General features: G+C 44.5%; 1 protein-coding gene across 6 annotated transcripts in view; it reads left to right on the forward strand.

The window, feature by feature from the left end:
• The window catches only part of nectin1b (nectin cell adhesion molecule 1b), a 165,810-nt gene that overhangs the window by 53,843 nt on the left and 89,258 nt on the right, over nucleotides 1-22,709 (forward strand). For all 6 annotated transcript variants that reach the window (XM_030066809.1, XM_030066813.1, XM_030066810.1 and 3 more), the window contains exons 2-5: nucleotides 5,082-5,453; nucleotides 8,285-8,584; nucleotides 9,978-10,095; nucleotides 15,132-15,283. In XM_030066809.1, the coding sequence (XP_029922669.1) occupies nucleotides 5,082-5,453; nucleotides 8,285-8,584; nucleotides 9,978-10,095; nucleotides 15,132-15,283 (942 nt within the window). The remainder of the gene's footprint in view (nucleotides 1-5,081; nucleotides 5,454-8,284; nucleotides 8,585-9,977; nucleotides 10,096-15,131; nucleotides 15,284-22,709) is intronic.

Below are 22,709 nucleotides of genomic sequence, written 5' to 3' on the forward strand. Positions count from 1 at the left end.
TCTCGAAAACTACACCATGTAAAAAAGACGATGCATAGTTTTTATACTTATCAGGGTCCAGTAAGCCAAAATAGAATCATATGCATATCAAACAAGAGCTCGGGTCTTAAGAGGTGAAGTGACTACGGGATATAAGAATCCATCTTTTTTTTTTTTTTATTGAAGTGAACACACCCAGAACGTGCTGCTTGTCTCCTGGAGTAGGAGGGGGGGGCGGCAGTGTTTAACTCACATGACTCGACTACAGGAAATGACTCGGAAACGTGCCGCCTTGCTTCTGAATCATCCTCCGTTGTAACTAAAGAGTGAAATCCGAACCTGCCTCCTAAATAGGAGCGAGCGAGCCAGTTTGTCCACAGAGAGCTGAACTTGCTCACCGCCTCCGCCCTCGCCGGCCGTTTAGACGAGGGCACATTCAGGGTCGAGTGCAAGTTTATTGTCACGTGCACGTAGAAAGCACTGCATACATTCAAATACAATGAAAAAAAAACGCTTGTCTCGGCTCTCTCGGCCTTAAAGTCAATAATAAATTAGCAGAAATACGACATAAAACAAACAGCATGCAATAAATACAATGGGTCCAGAGCGCCTGTGTGCAAGCACCATTCATTATTCTGACCGCCTGAGGGTGGAAGCTGTTTTTAAGACAGGAGGTCCGAGCTCTCGTGCTTTTTTCTGCCGTTTCCCAGAGGGGAGGCGGAGTGTGCGCCGTGCGGCTTGTGTCCGTGATGATGATGTCGCTCGGGGTCCTCTTCCTGCTGCGGGTGGTGAACATGTCCTGAAGCCGCGGCAGTGGCGAGCCTATGATCTTTGATGCTGTTTTTATTATCCTTTTTTTCGTTGTTTATGATCTTCTTCTGTGAGGCTGCCAAACCACAACAGAGTGCCCCCCCCCCCCCCACCTCCCTCCCCTCAGTAACGATACTCTCCTCTGTAACCCTGTAAAAGAGTTGATCAGGGCGCGCTAGGTTCGAGGAGTTTGCACTCATCTGATGTCACGATGATTCCTGGCCTTTGAAGTCCTCCGACGTCTTTGTGGACCTCACAGTTTGCCCGGCTGCAGCTTTTAGATACAAGACATAAATAAGCATCTCTTTAATCTCCAAGCTACATCTTATTTAATTTTTTTTTTCATACTTTGTGTTGCAGCAGCTGAAGTCGAATCATTCTGAACTTTATTTGACTCTGGCACGGACGGGCTAATTTTGGACGAGGATGGCCTAAGTAATAGCAAAGCGGCCAATAATTGTCTTTTAATGGTTATTGGTCGCTGGCCAGTGCGGCTGAGAAGAGGAGGCAGTAGTTCTTCATATCCATTGTAAGCGGATGAGCTGCCAAATAGCCGTCCTTTTAAGAAAAAAGGAACTTCACGGGTTTTAGGGAACGGCATTCTGGTTTTCAATTTAGCGTTTTATGGGCCTTTTGGTTTATGTCTAGTGTGACGTGTGGAATGACATCTTGCTGAAGAATATTCGGGGACTGACGGCCGGGTGAATTTTCTCGGCGCCAAAGACCGCAAACAAATATTAAAAATCACAGAATGTATTGTTTTGTTCTGTCAGTGTTATGGGAAAGCAAATAAGAAGTTATTTTGTTGTTGCTTTTTCTGTGTGTTTTTTCTGTAAAGGTACTGATTATATGGATAGCATTTTTTAATTTCCCACCACGGATATTAAATCACTCATTTTATATTCAACGCATTGTAATGTTCACTTTTCAGCGAAGGTTGCACAGCTGTGTTACATTCCTCCTGTGTGTTGTCTGCATTGTATAGGAAGGCACTTTGACTGAAGGCTGTTATTCAGCACAACACGCCCCGCTCGTTGCCCAGTGCGCCATATGCAAACAGCACAAAGCACATGGTTTTCCTTGTAGCCTGACAGGCCAGATCTTATTACAGTGGAACGTTCTCAGCACAGCTCTGCGCAGAGGCCTTGGGAGTGTGTTGCTATCAGCGGAGGGCCAGACGGCAGAGCAGCTGTTTTAATAGTGCCCCTTATGTCCCTCTTGATCCAAGTCAGCTCACCTGGTGTGAGTCAAACCATTCTGTTCTTCTTTTTTTTTTTTTTTTTTTTCATATTCTGCCAGCTTGGGCATACTTTCTGCTTTTGTTTGTTTGTCCTATTGCTTTCCCTTCCAGAAATAGGGCTCCTCTCTCTACTGGCAACTCTCAAGGCAGTGTCTCACCCCCCCCAGGTGTATTAGAGCATGACTGTCCCCCCCGTCACCCTCTTGTCAGTGTGAGAACAAAGCAGCAGCAGCGGCGACACCAGCCAGCCTCGAGCCCACAGCACCGACTCATCTCCCCGCGAAGCTCCGCCTTCCTCTTTTGTCTCCTGCTTCCTCCCGCCAGGTCTCTCTCTCCGCTGCTTTGCCTATCCCCGACTCGCCCCGTTCTCTCCGTTTCCCTGAACTCCGTTTCTGCACCGCGCTGCCTCTCAGAATCCACCTTCTTAGTGCTGCTTCCATGTATGTTGCCCTGCTCTTCCATGGCTTCGCTGCCCTGTGGTGGAGTCTGTAATTAGAGCTCGCCTGTGTGATCTGCCAAGGACTCCTCCGGTCCTTCAGCGGAGGGGGTCCCCGTGGGGGCCCCTGGTTCTTCACAGAGGGGATTTGGGCACCGTGGCTGTGTAATTACGCCTATTCCTCTGGTTTTCATTTGCGTGGGCTGCTGTTTATTTGGTCCAATCTGAGAGGGGAGCACTCAAAGGAGGAAGAAGGGAGGAGGAGGAGGAGGAGGGCTCTTAGCACTAGCCCCTGCCAGTATTGTTTTAGCATTCAAGTGGGTGAGGCCTAGCCAGGTACATATTTATGAGTTTCCACAGACCCCCCTGCACACACAGCCCCCTCACTTCACTTCAACTTAAGATTAAACTTTAACTAGTGTTGTCACACACTAAATTGTGTTTGCTATTTCCCAAAAAAAAAAACATCATACTATAGCTGCCAGCACTGGTAATAGAAGCTGTGATAAAACGGAGTAAAGCATCGCCCCGAGGTGCGCAAGGACACAGGTGTTTCTCAAGGTACAGATGACAAGGTTGCCAGTCCTCCCTGTCAAACTGTATTAGTAAATCAATCTGTCATCTTCAAATCCCCGAAGTTTAAATCTCTATAGAGAGGCTCTTGTTGACGTGGTCAGGGAGGAAATGAAAGATGATGTGCACTCAGTAACTTGAAAAGGTTGTCACTTTGTTTTTTTTTTGTTTTTTTTTTTTGGTCTGATTTGCTGGTGGTGGTGGTGGTGGTGAAAAAAGGCCGTACTCGAGTAGAAGACACATAACAACGGATTGAAATTGCCTCCCTCTCGTCGTGCGTGGCTTTCGAGCGCGACGTATTCAACCTGAGAGCCGTGTGGCGGCTATGAACGATGGTGGTGGTGGTGGGGGGGGGAACACATTGTTCATCTTAATGGTCTTCTAGCCGAGGTCTGCACCAGCTCTTGTATATCTGCATTCATTGTGCCCTGGTGTCCTTCAGCTGACTATCTATGCTTTTTTTTATGAACATTTCATAACAAATGCTGCCTCTGCTGAGACTCAGAGACACACCCCCAGCACCTCGACAGATTCCACTACAGTCAAGGCTGCAGAGTTGCTCTTCAGTGGGCATCTACATAGACGGATCTCTGGCACGTACTATTACGCATTTTAAAGACCCTAGTGGAAATTTTTATCTCCGCGCGCCGCTATTATCCATCATTGTAATGCAGTTACTTACTGCTAAGGAGTTGCTCTGTTTGCGGTGCATGTGTTTAGGCCCGCGCCGCCACTCGAGGGCTGCAGCATATTTCCTCTCTGTTTATGACTTGATTCACTTCCTGGTTTTATGAGCGCGGTGTGATTAACAGAGGAATTTCAGACTCTCTTTCCGCGGGTTCTCTCCCGTCCGTCCACGGGAGATAATTATAGCTGCGGCTGGCTGTAAATACAAACTCAGCCAGGGGTTGTCTGACCAGGAAATGGGGCATCATCAAACCTCACCTGGAGAGGGGCATAAATCAAAGCGCGCGATGCCTGAGATAACAAAGACGTGTTGGACATGGACGCCGGAAGGCCCCCGAGCAGCCGCCTCAGACTCGCTCGCGAGGATGAAATATATTGTTGTGTCCGGGCGGTGCACCCTCTAAGAGGACCTAATTGGAGAAAAGGGAGGGGAAAAGAAAAGGGTTGTGTATAAAAAGTTGGTAGTCTGTGAGGAACAGCGAAGGCCAGGATGTTATCTGCAAGTGTGGAGAGACCATTCATCAAGTGAAAAGCCGACGGGCAGGAGGGAGAGCGGACGGCGAGACGCGGGTTTAACAAGAGGTCAACGTATGTATGAAAGACTAAACCATAGGCAAATTTACAGAATGGGCCCTTCTCTGCTAATTGACCTTTTTTTTTTTTTTTGCACCAAACTCCTCACAGGCATCGAAGGTGGGGAGAGAGAGAGAGAGCCCTAATTGCTGAGATTTTATACAGCTAATGTGTGTGTTCTCATTGTGTGAACGCTTGCACAGGAGTCCACATTGTTTCTTTTAATAGGGGCTCCAGGCGGTCGTTGAAGTATTTGTGACTAAAAAAGTAATTAAAGTTACAATGGGCGAGCCAGGTTGGTGCTGGCTAGGTGGAGGGAGCGCAGCAGAGGATGACTCGGCTCCAGCTCACTGCCCTTGTACTCATTCATTAGTGATGCATTGGTTCTCGCTCCGGCCTCCCGTCTCATCAGAAACGGCACCCTCGTGGACGGAGAACGGGCTGTATGGATGTGCCCGTTATGTTAATAACAACTCCCCTAGCTTTCACACGCGACTATCATGATGTACGGACTTTAAACACTGAGGCATAGGGAATAGCGACTGCTTATATGAAGCGAGGCGAGTGTGTGTGGGTATAACCATGTGATTAAGCGTGAGCTTGATTGTGAGTGTTGATGTTCGTGCATGTACTACCTACGAGGCTGAATTGACTTGTTGACTTTCAACGCATGTAGTTGCTATTGACTGGAATGCTTTGCTTGGCCTTGGATGTTTATTAGCAGTAATTAAATGTTTTTTTTCTTCTCTCTCTCTCTTTCTCTCTCTCCTGTGTTTCTTCTAGCTGGCAGTGGACAGATGGTACAGATGGACCCCAGTAAGTCTGGCTTTGTTGGTTCACAAGTGGAGCTGCGTTGTATTTTCATCAACAGTAACCCGCCGGTCAAGATCTCTCAAGTCACCTGGCAGAAGTTTCTCAACGGCACCAAACAGAATGTGGCTATTGCCAACCCCGCCCTCGGCGTGTCCGTCCTGTCACCCTTCAAGGAGCGGGTCCGCTTCAAGCAGGCAGCGGTCGGCCACCGCACCCCGCCCCTGGAGGACACCACCATCGTGTTCTCCAACCTGCGGCTGTCTGATGAGGCCGCCTACATCTGCGAGTACACAACATTCCCTGCGGGCAACCGCGAGAACATGGTCAATCTCACCGTGTACGGTAAGAACCTGTGACCTTCAGCAACTGTAAGGGGAATACGTGATTCGCTGCAGTCGCAGATAGAAAGTGCCTTCAATCCCATGCAAACCCACCATGTTCAAGTTCAAATTTCATTTCAAATTTTAAAATAAAGTTAAAATTCCTGTGGAAATGACTCACCATATTTTGAGGTCTGCCTCTGATGGTTACTAACCCTTCGACAGTAACAATTTATTGATGAATTTGCTCAACACCATAGTGATAAAACAAATGCTAAACATTATTATTAAAAAGTATAACCTGTGTGACAATCAAATTCTTGGTGATTTAAGCCATAACTTCACTTTGCATGCAATTTCTGTTTCTTCTTCTATTCATGCAGTTTCTCTCTTCTTCTAATCATGAAAAATGGAAGTGGTTACAGAAATTTTGATTTTTTGGCTCAAGCTGCAAAGCTTGACCTTACACAATTACATCTGGGACATTGGTAATTTTCAAATTTCCATTATGCTGTGCAAATGCATTTTTTCAAAACACAGAGGCTGAGGAGGGGGATAATTCATTAAATACATGATTTTCCCACATAACACTAGTCCACTTCGAATAGGGACTTTGTTGAGCAAGTAAATTTTACACCAAAAAGGGAATATTGCACAACATTTCACGAATATGTTAGACAGTATTTTTTGGGATAAATATAAATAATATAGCCGCAAGCAATTAGAACACAACCTCATGTGATTTGACACATTCGGGCTCATTATTTAATGATTGCTCATTAAATGTTTAAGTTTGGGATTTTTTTGCTGTCAGCTTCGTTTGTGTGTCTTGAGCAAAGCTTTGTCAGGATTCTCTGGAATAATCAGAATGCAGGCAGTTGAAATGGGCTGTGCAAAATATGAAGACTCCAAATAAAAAAGAGTCAGTTTTGCAGGAGTACTCTTAAAACTAATGTTTTTTTTTCATGGTTGACCAAGACTCGACAAGCCCAAAGATGATGTAGAGCAAACAAACTTTTCTCCCCCTTTTTTAAACACTAGGCATTATCATCATTCAACTGAAATGTTAATTTTTCCTGCAGTGCATTTCATAAAATAAAGCTGGAACCAGACAAGCACACAGTCAAACTCAGCAGTGACATGCTGCAGATGTCTAAATTCAAAATGTCTATAATGAAAGAAACTGCTGCCTCCCAAGTGGAGGATGCTTGTTAACCGCAAAATACCGTTTTACTTTAATTTGCATACATGAAGTGGCAATTAAATAGATATATTTACTCATATGATTCAGCTATGATTAGCAATGAGGAGTCCTTGGACTGATGCATCAAATTGTCCATTTTTCTTAGGCACCCTTATGTAGTAGTATTAAAAAAAAAAAAAGTGTTATTGCAGGGTTTTTCTGATAGTGGTGGTATAGAATAGCACCATGCATGATCTGACACACCTTTGAGCCTATCCTAAGCATTTATTTGAAGTTTGGTTGTTCCAGCATCAAGCGTTTAGGAGTCACACCTCACTTACTGTTTCTGTGTCTTCTCTATCAACCTTGTTTGTTCGTCATGGACGAAGAGATTGAATTTTCAGTATCGTCATGGCTGAAATGAAAAGCGCTATGTGTACAAAATTGGTCTCGAGCCAAGGAATTTGATGGAGAAAAAAATTGGATTCTTCACCATATAGTTAGGAGTTTTTGGCTAATACATAAAGTTCCTTGTAATTTTTTGGAGCTGAACAGTGGGGGGGAGTTGAAACCTATCCACCGAATTTAGTGGTTCTTGGACTCAGGGCCTTAAAGGCAGAGAAAGAGTAAGTGGAAGAAAAACTCAACAAAAGCAGTAGGACTCCAGCCGCAGCAGTGCTTGGACTCTAAAGAACTGTAGTCACTTGGTTAAAAAGAGCATCCTTCCTTTCGGTAAAAGGCAGGTTGCTCGAACTGAAGGAACATTTTTATGTTCCAACAGCAATATAACTTTGCCCTTCAACATCATAACACCACACACATTTAAAAAAAAAAATGGCAGGTGACAGATATCAGTAAAGCAATTTCAGTTTGTGTAATTTAGGTTGAATGTGTTATAATCTCATTTCACAGACAAGGAGTGCCAGAGGTGTAGTTTATCTTGGAGAGAGGCAGCTTTGAAAAGGTTGTGTGCCGACTCTGATTAGAGATCTAATTAGAAATTGAGTGTTGGTGTGTTTTCCATCAAGTCCCAGCAAAAAGAAAATGCACTTTGCTCAAGTGGTCCCCGTTGCCAGAGCATCTTGTAAGCACCGAGTCCCCATTTTGTATCACTGAGCCCTCCAGCTCTTTTAAGGCTCAGTGAACGTCAGGAACCTGTGTGTAGATAACCGACCCACGGCGCTCAAAGAGGGCTCTTCATGCCATATCTCTTTCACTTGTGCATTTGCTCAAGTCTGCCTTTTGATGTAGTAAGAGTAGATTGCTAATTGGCAACTCACAAAGGATTTAAATTGGATGACTGTGCATTTGGGTAGGCAAGTGGGCTGTGCATCTGTGTAAGCTTTGACAACTGCCTGGGCAAGGAGGGAAACACTTCCGACGATTTAAATTACCGCAGAAGTCCTCTCATCTTAACCACTTATTTTAATTTACTTCAGATAATTGTTATCATCAAATCCAAGGCTGATAGTAGGTGAAGGCAAAATTATGTTCCTAAAGTGAGGCTTAAACTGTACAAGAAAGTCTGGGAAAAATAAAATACTTCATGGTCAAAGGTGGGACACCAAGTTTAACACTACAAAAAGACAGGGCTGACAGGATCCACTTTCCTTAATGAGCCTTAATCAAACTTTAATAACACCGGCTCCTTTTTGCTCTCCGTTTTGTAGCTCGACCTGTGACACGTATGACCTTGACATCACCCACGATCGTGGCCAGGGCCCCGAAACGCAAGACGACCGTCGCCAGTTGCGTGTCCGCCAATGGGAAGCCACCCAGTGTGATCAAATGGGACACCAGGTTGAAGGGCGAGGCCACGTTCCAGGAGACCCGCAACGCCAACGGCACCGTAACAGTACGGAGCAACTACGTGGTGACGCCGAGCCGCGAGACCCACAAACAGAAACTCACGTGTATCGTGACCTACCGCAATGAAAGGATCACGGACAGCGTGGTGCTCAATGTGCAGTGTAAGGATCTGCTCTGTGTCTGGTCCCATGTTATTAGGGTTTTTTTGTGATGTTGTTCTTGAATATAACCCACGACAAGAAGAATGATGTTCCTCACGATGTTTTGAATACAAATGTGGTTTCGCTGAAATGGCACTGGTTGAAGTGGTCCAGATGTTGATTTCATCAAAATTATTTAGAGAGGGGAGCCAATCAAGACCATGTTCAGTTTTTATGCGCAGACTAGAGCTAGTCTGAAAAAAAAAAAAAAAAAATCTTCATCTTAACAAGTCACTTTGTCCCGTATTGAGCCTTGAAATCTTGTTTTGCTTCAAACAAGTGAAAAAATCCGACAGTAGGATGAGATAATCCCTCTTGTTTCTAATGGTAATCAGCTTCCTTCAAGAATGTTCTGGAAGGAAGTAAATGTAATTTACTTGTTACTAGTGAGCTTGTCTGTCTTATTCCGCCATGTTTCACCATATTTCTGCTTGTTCCAAGAAAAAAATCTTGAAACAAGTGAAATTGCACCAGAAACAATAGGTTAGTGTCATTCCACTGTCAGGTTTTTGCAGTTGTTTCAAGAAAACACATTTTAATTTCATTATGCAACCTGTTGTATAGTGATCAATAAACATCCTTGTATCCTTGAAAAACAAGATTTTAAGACCGATGGTAAGACTAAATGACTTGTCAGGATGGAGACTTTTGCAGTGTAGTCAATACAGGATGTATTATTAAGAACTCAATAACCTGAAACTACTTCAACAACTTAAATTATAGGAAGTCTTCATTTAGCATCTGTAGTCATATATGTGTACAAATAAGGGAAAATTGAAATTCTTACAATAGGTCCCCTTTAATTGTCATAAAAGCATATAGTTAATAAAAACTTATGATTACTTATCAATGAAGTTTATCTGTTGTTAAAGTTTAGATAGATAGATAGATAGATAGATAGATAGATATACTTTATTGATCCCAACCAGGGACATTCTGGTGTTCTAGCAGCAACAGTAGAAACATGTAATGAAGTTAAATAAAAAGAATAAAGGCTAAATATATACAATAAAGACTATAAAGACTAAAAACTAAAATATACAATAAGGGCTAACCTAAGAAAAAGGGATATGGGATGTGAAATATACAGATGGTAATGAATATGACATCTGTATAATAATAGGGAAATAGGGAAAATTGAAATTCTTAAAATAGGTCCCCTTTAATTGTCATAAAAGCATATAGTTAATAAAAACTAATGATTACTTATCAATGAAGTTTATCTGTTGTTAAAGTTTCTTACAACATTCTTGCAACTGTCAGACTTAAGGCATACCCTGGTAATGGTGTGATGACACGACGGTGTGAGTCAGGTTTTGGAGGGAGCGCTGACATCGCCATGCCTTTGTTGCAGATGAACCCGAGGTGAAGATCGAGGGCTTCGATGGAAACTGGTACCTGAACCGTCAGGACGTCCAGCTGACCTGCCGGGCCGATGCTAACCCTCCTGTCACGATCTACCAGTGGAAACTGTGAGTCTGGCTAAACCTCTCCACGAGCCACTTTAAAGCTCCACAACAGCACCGCGGCCGCGTGTTTGTATGCAATTTCTCACTGGGAAGAAGGAAATGAATGGTTGCAGGGCTCGGAAAAGCATAGGAAAACAATTTCTTATGAGCGGCCTGCTCAAATGGATTCTGCTCTTTTTCTGCATTTGTTTTAAGGCATATTCAACAACAAAGTAATCTTCATAGATAAAAACACCCTAACTTCCTTCATCCTCTCCAGAAATGCCTTGCCATTTATTTGTGTAATGAAGATAAGGAGTAGACCTGAGGCAGAGTACAATAGACCTATTAAGGCAACAACAAACACCCCTATCGGTCTGATGGCCATAGATACTGGGAGACAAATGCAAGCGGAACATGGTTTGCTTTGCTTTTTTTTTGTTGTTTGCTTTGAAGTCTCAGGGCCAGCATGCAGGTAGAGGCTAAGAAAGCGTCATTGTTGCTGCTGTGTGTCCTCTGGAGGGCATGAAGACTGAGCTTTTGTCCCTGACACAGAGAAACGGGTGAGAGTTTGAGTGGAAGTCGGAGCCGTGGATTAGGATGGCATACCGGAGGGCTGACATCAGTGCTTTGCCTCACAAATGATCACCACAAAGTACATGCCGCTACATGAGCGAGAAGAGATAAAAACATGTTTCCAAGGCCTCGGGGATTCACCAAATATCCCCGGGTTTGATCTGCTTTGACTAATGGCATGAAAGTTGGCCATGTGGAAATGATGTAGTTTACACATAAGCACTGTGACATTAGAAAACACAATTACAGTGTGGAGTTGTTGCTGCAATTTGCACTGATTATACAATTTATTTTATTGTATTGGTGTGTCAGATGCAAAAAAAAAAAAAAAAAAAAAAAAAAAAAAAGAAAGAAAAAAAAGAAAGGAAAAAGTGTCAGCCCAGCTCTTTGAATACAAAGTCACTTTTCTCATTGTATCACAGCTTTAAATGAAAGTATTATACGCTAAAATTGAGAGATAAATGTAGCAATTTGTCCTGTAATTGCTCGGCGAAGGCTGGGTTGAGAAATATGTCACCGGACTTGAGTGGATATGGATTAATAGACCATTGTGCCCTCAATGTATCTACTCTACAGGCCACTTTTAGATTTTAATGAGGCAGGGAGAACTTTTTGCTGTTGCTTTTTATTTATTTATTTTTTACGCATAGATTTTGCTTTCAGGGCAGAAACACTGACACACACACACACACAGCACCAGAAGACAAGATAGAGGAGATTTGGCCTGTTTGGTGTTTGGAGGCAAAAGGAGATTTAGGGAGATATAGGAGATAGGGAGAGAGGAGGAGGAGGAGGAGGGTGAGGAGATGTGATCTAGAAAGACGAGGGCACTGTGCTGACAGATAGGAGGGGACGGCCATTGCTGCACTGGAAATGAGATGCCAAATCTGTTGTGAAGGTTCCCCTGGGCTCCAGCGTGGAGGTCAACACAAGGCTGTGACGGAACAATCCAGAACAGGCCGGCATGATTGCGTCACACCTACCGCAGCTGCCCATTACACACTCACGTGTTTATACATGTGCGCACACACACACGGACACACACACACACACGGACACACAGATACAAAGAGGAGAGGGATGTAGCCAAATCCTAGTGTTGTATCCAGCAATAAATATTAATGCATTTGATATAGATTCAGATTACTCCCAACGTTGATCCACTGTATACAGAATGTATCAGATTCATTTTGTTCATAGTTCAGTGTTGTTTTGTTTTTATATCCATTTGTGTCATCGTGCTAGCTACCACAAAAAAAAAAACAAAAAACATTTTATTAGCTCCTTCTGCATGCAGTCCTTTCTTTCTCTCTCTCTCCCTGATTTGTTTGGAGCATGCACAAAGCCTGGCACACAACCATTAAAGAAACCAAGACAGACATTTTTTTTTTTTTTTTTTTTCTTACAGCACTATGCCACAGCTATTCATATTTCTCAAAATGGGTCAGTGGGAAACTGTAATGAAACAACAGAGACGAGTAAGAGGAATGGACACATAATTCAAACTTCACCGTTTTGTTTTGTTTTTTCTTGATTTTTTTCCCACTTTTTTGTGTGTTTTTGTCGTGCACTCAGTAGCAGCTCATGCTGCCTCATTTGATGTCTAACCTCACTTTTCTAGGTGCTCAGGTCTCAATGGACACAACCGTAGAAAGTGGTAGGAAACCTGCAGACTATCTAAAAAAAAACAAAAAAAACAATGAAGCTGTGAGGTTTCTTAAAGGTGCAATAAGTAAGACTTTTACTGCTCCACTGCGCAAAATGACCATAACACACGGGGTTGTTGATCAATACCAGTGACTCGATAATTACTTCACCCAATGCTCCGAATTCTGGCTTTCTAAAACCCATTTGCCAGTCTGCACCCCCTCGCCACCGCGCGTTTTCAACCGCTCAGCGATGGAGGACGGTCATATTAGTGAAGTATTTCTCCAGCCAGACAAGAAAATACAAAAGCAGTATTGTTGTTGCAGCACTTTGCACTGTGACACATCACCTCTCAAACAGGCGTTTCTGTTGATCTCCCCTCTAATGAGTTAGCCTCCTCGTCTGCGTCGTGAAAAATGTGACTTGATTCATTATTCATGTCTGTTACAGGCCCGCTGTATGCCGTGCAGCAGCTAATGTTGACGTTGCAATTCCTCGGTCGCCGATAGATGTGGATATAAGACAAGTTTACTCCAAAGCGTAATTAGTGCGGGGCACGGTGCATCGCCCGCTGCAGACCCGACTGTGCATATGGAGGCTGTCGAGGCTGCCCTTGTGACTCCCTTTCATTTAACATTAGCTGTAACTACATATTGCTAATGGTCATTGTGGCTACTACAAAAGCACCATAGCTATTATTAGAATGAAACCATGCATTGTGGCTGTTACACTTGAATATTTTCAGGAGAATGAAGGAGATGGAGGTTGCATTTAAAACAACCTTTAATGCTATTTATTTGTCCAGCAGTCTTAATTTAATAAATAGCGTAATTTCTGCTAATTGAATGCCTGTTGCCTCTGTCTTACTTGTAGACCTAATGAGCTCCATGTTCAGCTTTTAACGTTTTTGTTTTGAGCTTCTTAAATGTTCTGCAATGCATTAAAGGCCCTCCAAAGCCACATCCAAGTCTTGATCCAGTTTATGTGCAGACTGCCACCCCGCGCTGACACGCACACGGACACACACACACATGTATCTCATGCATGCATACACGTATGAAAACAGACAGTCACCAAAGAATCTGCATCACTCCCGAGCTCTGTTTATTAGTCTTTCATTTTGCTGGCTGCCAGGCCCCACATCCCCCTCACATACACACACACATACACACACTCATACACACACACACAGACACATTCATCCCAGACATGCATATAAATGCACAGACATCTCAAGCCACCACAGAATCGGTGGTGAATCACAGTTTGCCGGCCTTTCATTTCTGCCACAAATCAATTGGGCTTTGCACCACTCAGCATTTGATATAGGCTCTCAAGGTAACTGATTATTGAATCGTGACATACAGTGCTGAGAGTTGTTTGCAGCCCCTTTGCAAGCGCACAGCCGAGGTGGTCAAAGAAAAACAGCTCAACCTTAGCTATTGCTGCTTCTTTCATTTTGAACTACAGCCACTTCTCTGCTGTCCGACTGGAAGGAAAACACTTTGCTGTGCGGAGCTGTGCTGTGATGCTTGGTGAAATGCATTCTTGTCTTATATGGATCAGCCTCGAAATTCCATCTCTTTGGAAACAAAGAGTTAGTAATTGACATTTTATGATCAATTAATTACACAAATAACTCGCCACGATGTCTTTCCCACCATGATTAAAGAGGCTTGTTGTAAATCCATTTAGTGTAGCTTGATGTGTGGCCATTGTTAGTGTATGACCTAATTTTGTCGCCTCCCTGTAATGTCATTTTGTTTCCCTCTCACTGTAATAAATGGAGCATTACGTTGTTTTTAATGTTCTTGCGCACCGGCGGATCAGAGCGCCGCTCTCTCCAACTGAGAACGAGCGCAGGAGTTCAGGATGGGAGTGTTTGCAAGCGTCCTTATTGTTTACAGAAATGAAAAGCAAATCATTATGGGGCTTAAACTTGTAAAAGCTTCGCCGCCAAGTGCCGCCGCCGCCGCCGCCGTCAGGGCTGGGGAGCCATCCAGCATCATCACGGTCTTCCTCACGTCTCTTTTTTTAAAGCGGGAGCCGTTTAGAGCGGCGTTTGAATCTTTGCGACATAATAGCTGAAGGATGCGAAATCAATAGGAAGCGGATCATTTTCTCGAAATGCGATGACTACATACCTTTTCCGCCCTTTTCAGGCACCGTGAAAGGGCTCCTGATGAGGGAACGGAAGGTCAGACCCGGAGGTGCGACACTGCTGATCTGTGACCTCAGATTGTGTCGGCCTGATCGAAAGGGCGCAGCGAGCGTGAACACGGTGGAGATAAAAAAATACCATAAAACCATAAAAACCATAAAAACTCAGACAAACAGAAGCAATGAGCTACAGTTTTCATTGACAACCCCGCATTTGGCGGATTCCACATTTATCGCTTGATCAGCTGCCTCACTTGACAGCTCCCCTGAGTTTTGACTTCAGCCATGTGAGCTGTGCTGCTGTGGTTGAAGGAGGAGGCTTCGTTTCCCCCCCCCCCTTCATCTGTTTTGTATTCTATATACCCAAAAGAGTGTCCTCAGGCATCAGCTATGTCTTACCTGTTTGGACCTGCTGGGGTTCCCTGTCCGCATAATTCTGTTTGGACTTGATGGATGATGGATGAAATACAGCACTGTCAAATATGATAGGTATTTACCTCACCCCCGCACACATATCCAGGTCTGTTTTGCACTGGGGACTGTATTTTTCACAGTCTTTGAATTGCCTTGCTGCTCTTGGGAGTTTTTTTTTTTTTTCATATTTTTTTACTGTGGTCCTGTGTAATTCCACCTCCTTTACGGCGTCTGTATTATTGCCTCTCTCCCCCCCCCCGCAGTTTGAACGGCTCCCTGCCCAGCAACGTGGAGATCAAGAACAACTCCCTGTTCTTCAAGGGCCCCGTGACCTACGACCTCGCCGGCACGTACGTCTGCGACGCCACCAACGGCATCGGGACGCGCACCGGCATCGTGGAAGTCAACATCACAGGTAGGCGATCGCGGTCTCCTCGTTCTGGGCCTCTGGAATGTGTTTTTTTTTTCAGTAACTCCGGCATGGCATGCATCAATACAGCGGCTTTCTGGAAATGTGGCAGGGACAAAGCAGCCCCTCCCTCCCCTCCACTGCAGACAGCCGCGCACCCCTCACCTCCGCCTTGAGTAAACAGAAACACACGCAACACGCCCGCAGACCTGCAGTCCGGGTGATTATGGAGGTTTGCCTGCGTGTTGTGGATGTGGCGCCCACCTGCCCTCGCTGTGCGGCTCCCTGCTGCAGTGTGTGGCAGGTGAGTGGAAAAAGCCTGTGCGTTTGTCTCGCTGAGCTCCACTCACTGTGAGAGCACAGAGGCAGCGGCACCCCCCCCCACACACACCACCACCACCACCTCCCAGCTCCACATCCAGGCACATGTGTGGGAGCAATATAAAGCAGGTCTATTATCGGCACCAAAAATAACATCAAGGAAAATGGGTGGTGGAGGTGAGGGTACTGTATTGATCATAGTTTGCTCACATCACACTCACATTTCTCAGAGCAGCCCGTCTTTTTTGCAGTGGAGCGCTGCTCTCTTTCTTGTCTCTGCTTCTGTCTTCTGGGGAAAACAAAATGCCGAACAAAACTGATTCAGTTCCCTTGCCTTCCAGATAATTGTTGGCACACACGCACTGTGGTTCCTCTGGGCTCTTATACATAGGGGGGGGGAAAGCATTTCACAATCAAAGCCTGAGCTGCAGTATATCCCAGATTTCACTTTGCCATACTAAAAAGTGGAGATCCTCATCTATTGGTACCAGCTGTGTGTGGAATTGGGAGACTGTCACAGTTTTGCTCTGGTTTGGACTGGATAGGCTTTCCCTTTAACTCTGTCTGCTTGGTTTGTGGGAAGCGGGGGTGTTCTAACTTGCATCGCTTTGCATGTTGAGTCATGTTGCGTCTGACAAGGCCGTGCTTGGTGTGAAGTGAACAGCTGTGCCTTACAGTATCATGCATTGCATACTTTTTTTTTTTTTTTTTTGGGCTGTTTTGTTTTTCTCCCCCTCTCTTTCAGTGTGTGGTCTTGCTCTATCAGTAAGAATAAGCCAAGGACGAAGTTACTTTGTAAGATGTGATATTGTGATATTATTACCTGCACTGTGAGAAGTTGCCTTTCCAAAATAGGCGCGTTGGTAGTGTGATAATTGGTATCTCAAAGGAGCGTGAACAGCCCTTACTTATCAAACAGGAAAGTGAGGAAGTAATCTACTGTCAGGAAATCACTGTGCTCCAGCTTGTATTGAGTAATTGTGTTCCAAAGACGTTGCATTGTTTGGCATAAAGTACTGTATCCCCTTGGAAAGGCAAAACAAAGGCTCTAAAGTCATTTTCTATTTCTGCTTTTTCATTGATTGCTTGAATTAATGAGCCACATTGCCATTGTCCCCATAGTCTTTCTGTTTATCTTCATCATTTGTGCGTATAATTTTATTGAGTGAGTGTGTGAAGTGAACAGCGCGTCGGTACATAATTTGAGTACATTCAGTTTCAGTTTGTGCTTGCATACAAAATGTCTAGCCTTGCATTTTTTTTTTTTTTTTTTTTTTTTTTTTTTTGCTATTTCACATTTACAACCATGCATAGGTTTGCGTATTGTTCCAGCACCAGGATAATAGAAATTATATAATTGATTTGGAAAGTTCAAAAAGTTATAATTCTCAGTGGAAGGTGCTTCCAACCTGCAGTCACGCGCAGTAAATAAATGCACAAAGTATGTACATGTTATTCAGAGGCATAGAAGGGTGCATCAAAACAAGGTGCTTGTCATATCCTCTGTTGACTGTTTCATCATCACTTTTCCTTTAACGTGCCAGAATTTAATCCTTGCCATTTGGCATCATACTCAGTATGCACCGTGCCAGAAATGCTAGAATATTAAATGACACAAACAGTCACCATCCTGTTTACACGCAAAGTGGTAATATGCATCTTAAAGAGAGGGGAGAATGAATGCTAGCAGCGAGTCTCGTTCTACACTGTCAGATGGCAAAAGTCTAGGATTTCTGTTTAGGGCACTCCTATTTCCCCAGAGGGTCCCGTACAAGCCCTAAAAGCATGTTGCCAGTTCCCATAGTAACAGTGACAAGTTAAGGGGAGAACAGCCAGCCTTCCCTCCTCAGGCGCAGTTCAGCGCCTCGGCTCCAACATGGCGGGCAGTCAAATTGTAGAAGCGGCACACAACACAACAGTTCCTGGATCTGCGGATCTGGATCTGACCGTTTGGAAAACGTCTGCACGGGTTGCTGCCTAATGCTGAACAGTCTGTGTTCTCGTTGACTGTCAAACATTGGTGTTGTTTGGGTTTTAAGCCTACAAAAGAGTGCAGCGTGTACAAGCAGGCGCAGTCTGCCTCGTCTCTGTGTGTGGTATAGGTACACAGGCACTATGTACATGGATATGTTACACTGGGATCATAGAATGTACTTGCGCTTGTACTTACGCCCTGAAACTCTGAAGTGACCTCAAGTCTGCTCCCTGTCTTCGCTGATGTTGTGAAATACTACCCCGTTCCTGTCCCCGTTCCTGCGGGCTCGTCAGCATATCGCTTGCACCGTCGTAGAACAGCACTGGGCCTCGTGCATCCGTGTGAAAGAAGCCTTGTCATTTAGAACACAGACAACAACTCTGTAAACAATATATTTTGCGGTTTGTTGTCGTGGCAATGACACGAATAAAAGACTTTGTTAAAGGTGAACTTGAGGGTGTCCACCGCTCCCCCCCCTGCCAATTCTTTCATTTGCTTTTGTACACCCTTGATATTGGCTCTGCATAATGACCCAATGGTCGAGGTAAAGGAGTGTGCTGATGCTTCATTAACTTCAAACGGCATCTTTGTGCTTCCCAACAGCCTCAGACAGGCCCGGCTGAGACACGGCAGATAAGAGAGCCCGCGGCTGGCTGCGGTTCAAGGCTGCAGCAGCAGCGTTTGGTCCCCGGGAATGCTAGCTAAGTGTTCTCTGCAGAAAAAAAAAGGAAGGTGATCACGCCGGTGGCTGCCGCACAACCGGAGCTGGCACTTACTGGTGGAGATGTGCTTTTTCCAGCTTGAACCCGATTCTGATACCTGAATTTGGATATCTGTCAATACTGATACCAAAACTGATACCAGAGCTCATTTTTCTTGAATATTATCACTATTATTATCATTGTCGTTATTGTTGTTGGTATTATCTGTAAGGTCAACTATTACTAGCTCAGGCTAAAGGGATATTTACTTGGCTGACGAAAATCGCCTAGCCTTATTTCCTTTTCAGTGAGAGACAAGTGGAGCAGCAATTCGGGGCAAAGCGATGCAGGATGCAGGCTCGTCTTCCTAATAAAGCGGCGCCCGTGCTCGTACGCGCACGCGCCTGGCCGCCCGCCTCCTCCAAGAAAGTCGACTCGTCCTGAACTTCTAACACAGCGTGACACGGAAATCGCTCACCCAGTTGACCAGTCAGTGGATACCAGCTGCCTCATGTGTTGTCTCAGTGTGCCATGATATGAAGGAGATCAACAAGGCGGCACAGGATGTACCCCGGCTGCTTCTGCCCCCGTAACAAAACTAAACCGGTGATCTCACGCTCCTGTTTCACGGGTCTTCTAGCCACAACCTTCATCCGGCTACAAGGTTTAATTTGCCAGTAGGGAAATTTTGTTGTGCTTTTAACATGTGGTCGTTGTTATAGTCCAGTCATTTTATGAAAAAACCTAGGACAAATTGCAAGAGAAGCAAACTGAACTCAACTGATTCTGTATCCTCAGTTTGTCCTGAGTGAGGGAACAAAAGTCCCAAGGAATCCCATTGGTGGAAAGTTTTGAAAATCACCTATTTATGACCACATATTACCAAAAAACACTGTTTTTAACACACAGGGGAAAGGGGTTCAACATCTTACTTTCAGATGTCACTATAAAAATTCACAAGTTGATTACACACACAAAGACAAGAAAAAAGTCAATTATAAGTTCTTTGAATTATTCTGTTTACACATGCATATCACATATTATCTGATTTGATATGCGCTAATAAGGAATATAAGGAATAAATGCCAGAACAGATATTTAAACAGTGAATTAAAAGGTTACTATATATATAGTAACCTTTTAATTCAAGGTTACTATATATATAGTAACCTTTTAAATAGGTGATTTTCAAAACTTTCCACCAATGGGATTTCTTGGGACTTTTTTCCCCTCACTCAGGACAAACTGAGGATCCAAAATCAGTTGAGTTTGCTTCTCTTGCAATTTGTCCTAGGTTGACCCCAATTTTGGCCTAAAATTACTGGACTATTATGGTTACAACGTGCAGACCCCCAGGTCGGCCTGATTGACTGATTTATCCCTTCACACAGGATGAGCAGATGAAAATTTTCATCCTCTGTCTAAAAAGTGCAAACTCTGTACATTCCCGCATCAGGGAGACAAAAAAAAATAGGGACGACTGGATATCTTTGTCTGACTGTTTAATTACTAATTACGAGCTGCAGCGTTTTGGCTGTGGGCTTAAAATCGCATTGTTACGTATTTATAATTCATAAAAATATCAGATTATGGAATCAGGATCAGTATGTGGGTTAGTAATGTCGGTCCAGTGTCCGATGAGTGAATTACATCAGTATTGGCACCCGATGCAGATATTGTATCGGACCAGTCCCAATCCTAATTTCTGGCTTAGTGCTAGACATAAGATAATTATTTATTCGCCTTGTTAAAAGGCCCATTTTTTAACGGTGTTTGGATTTCGAGGCGTTCAGGAGAGTTATATATTTCCACAGAGTCAATAAATCAGGGAAACAGAGCTGGTCTGTTTTTAGCGCCCATAATGCCTGCAGTAAAACAGTGAGAGCAGAGGCAAATATGAAACTTCCACAATTTATTAAGGGCTTCACGCCACCATTGTACACACTTCTGTCACCATCAAGAACTTGATTTATCCCAATGCCCCCACTACAAGCTGCATTATGCATGATTTTGGCAGTAGTACTTTTTGTTGGCGATTTCGGATTGACACTGCAATATAACCTGCCACGGAGACAACTATGCTTCCTGTGTCTGGAAGATAAAATGTCCCTGACAACTTGTTTGTATCACAGAAAAGCTATTTTCTCACACCAGGAAACAACACTGATGGAGCACTTAAGGAAGCTGCATTTTAATCAAGCTCCTCAGTTTTCACAGACGGATTTGCGGGAGCTGCATAACTGTCACCTCCACAGATAGGGGCACAGAGCACCTTGTTTCAATTAGTTGGAGGTAGCGTTTGTTGTGGAGATGGCATCGACCACGGCGAGTTGCATGGGCTAAGGCGGCTTTCTCCAAGGACATGTGTTCTGGAGATATGGTGTCGCTTGTCAGAATCTAATGAACCACTCTCCCGTTTTAATCAATCCTCCTTCTCAGAAAAAGAGGTGAAAAAGTAAGTGTGTAAGAGAGAGAGAGAGAGAGAGACAAAGAGAGTAGGACAAGGAAGGGAAAGAGAGCGGGATGGGGGGGGGGGGGGGAGGGGATCGGTGCCAAGAAAGACAAGGAGTTTCATCTAATGGGCCTGTTCTTACCTCAAGTCCTTTACCTCTCATTCACATTCAGTTCAGAAATCTCCTCAGGGGAAGTTGACAAGTAGTCAGATCTGATTAATCAGCTAATTGCTAAGGGGCATCGGAGGTCATGTGAAAAAAAAAAAAAAAAAAAAAAAAAAAAGAGAGTGAGACAATTAAATAGCCTTACAATGAAAGCTATTTTTGACAATTCATTCCGCGCAGCTTTTAACCATATAATAGAAGTGCCAGTCAAACTCTGCCTCCTGTAAAATGATGCAGCTGAAAAACGCTGGAAGCCACAAGAGCGGGTTGAGCGATGTGGTTAACCCCTCCAAGGTCACCGGCAACTTAAGAGAGCAGAATTAGTCTTTCATTAAGATAATCAGCTCTCCCACCATCACCCTCTGCCTTTGTGCCTGAAACGAATCGCTGCTGCCATCTTAAGTTTTTATTTTTGTATTTTTTTTTTTTTTTTTTTTTTTTTTTCCCACGCTGGCAGGCATGATGAATGACTGTTTTGTCAAGATGGCCTTACAATTATGTTATTATCACCCCTGAGAAAGGAGATGTGTGGTTTTCCTCAGCAGGCCTTCTCAGTCTACAGTTTGGTGACATGTGGGAAAATGTCTTCCGCTGCAGTGGTGCATTCAGCGGAGAGCTCATTTGTTTATGCTCTTGCAGTATTGGCTTGCATAGTCTTTTCCACTCGATTAGACGCTGATATGCGACTGTCAGTGTTCCACAAAACGGCTCTAACCTCTGTGAGACGGGCGGGGGCCGGACCGGGTCGTAGACGGTGCATAATTCCTGCTACATTAGGAGGATCAAATGTGAGGGATGAAATCAAATTTGGATGCCTAATAGCTGAGGAGCCTTCGCCTTCTCCGGGACCGTGGCAGCAAGCCGCTTTTGGAGAGCAGAGGTGCAGTCAGGTTTGCTATAGGGGCTCACCACTCCGGTTAAACGGGATGGAGTGGCGGCGTTCGCTTCAATTCAGCGAGAAAAGCGTGCGGACGGATCCCCGTGTAAGCAACGAGCGCCGAAATCTGTTCACGCTCGAGCAAGAGTTTGTTCCCATGTGAGAAAATGAAGTCGAGAAAGCCGGGGGGGAAAAAAAGATCCTACCACTTGGTAAAGATGAGATGAATAAAATGGATAGTCCGATGGAAATAAACAAATAAATGAACCCGTGTGAGTGAGAGAAACGCTTCGCCGGCTCGGATTTTTGGGATGTTCGCTGAGGAGGCAAAACGGGCGCCGGGGAACGAGCTCGGAGCAAACAGAAAACGAGGGGCGATGCGGAGGCAGAGGTGGAGGAGAGGGCAGGAGGCTGTTTACACGACTTATGTAAGAGGCTGTGTCAACCTCTGGTGTTGTCACCGCTTGTCACGTCCTCTGTCCTCCAAGAGCCGCGATGATGCGCCGAGACAGGGCGAGACATCGGGGGGCATGAAGGAGCCGGCATTAACGCTCCAAAATATAATGTTCCTCTGTATTTTTAGGAGGAAATAAACTTATTGTCCCGCATCACAGGCTGTCACGAGTCGCTCGTCGATTGCAAATAGCAGCGAGTGTGATGGTGTGTGTTTGGGTTTTTATCAACTGCGAAACAGGCATGCCGCTCTCTGTGTCACCGCGGGGTCTGTCACTTCTCTCAACGTGATGGCGTGATGAGAACCCGGCGTAGTAAAGCTTGCGAGACCGTCTCTGAATAAAACGAGTATCGTGCCGTATATTACTGACTTAACCGCGGAGCCGATCCGCGCGGCCATTTTTCTCTCTTTCCCTGACAGAGACAAGAGACATTATGATGTCAGTTCTGCAAAGGCTCCCCGAGCAATGTGAAATTTGTTTGTCTT

The sequence above is a fragment of the Myripristis murdjan genome, chromosome 13 (assembly GCF_902150065.1).
Source record: "Myripristis murdjan chromosome 13, fMyrMur1.1, whole genome shotgun sequence".
Taxonomy (NCBI): Eukaryota; Metazoa; Chordata; class Actinopteri; order Holocentriformes; family Holocentridae; genus Myripristis; species Myripristis murdjan.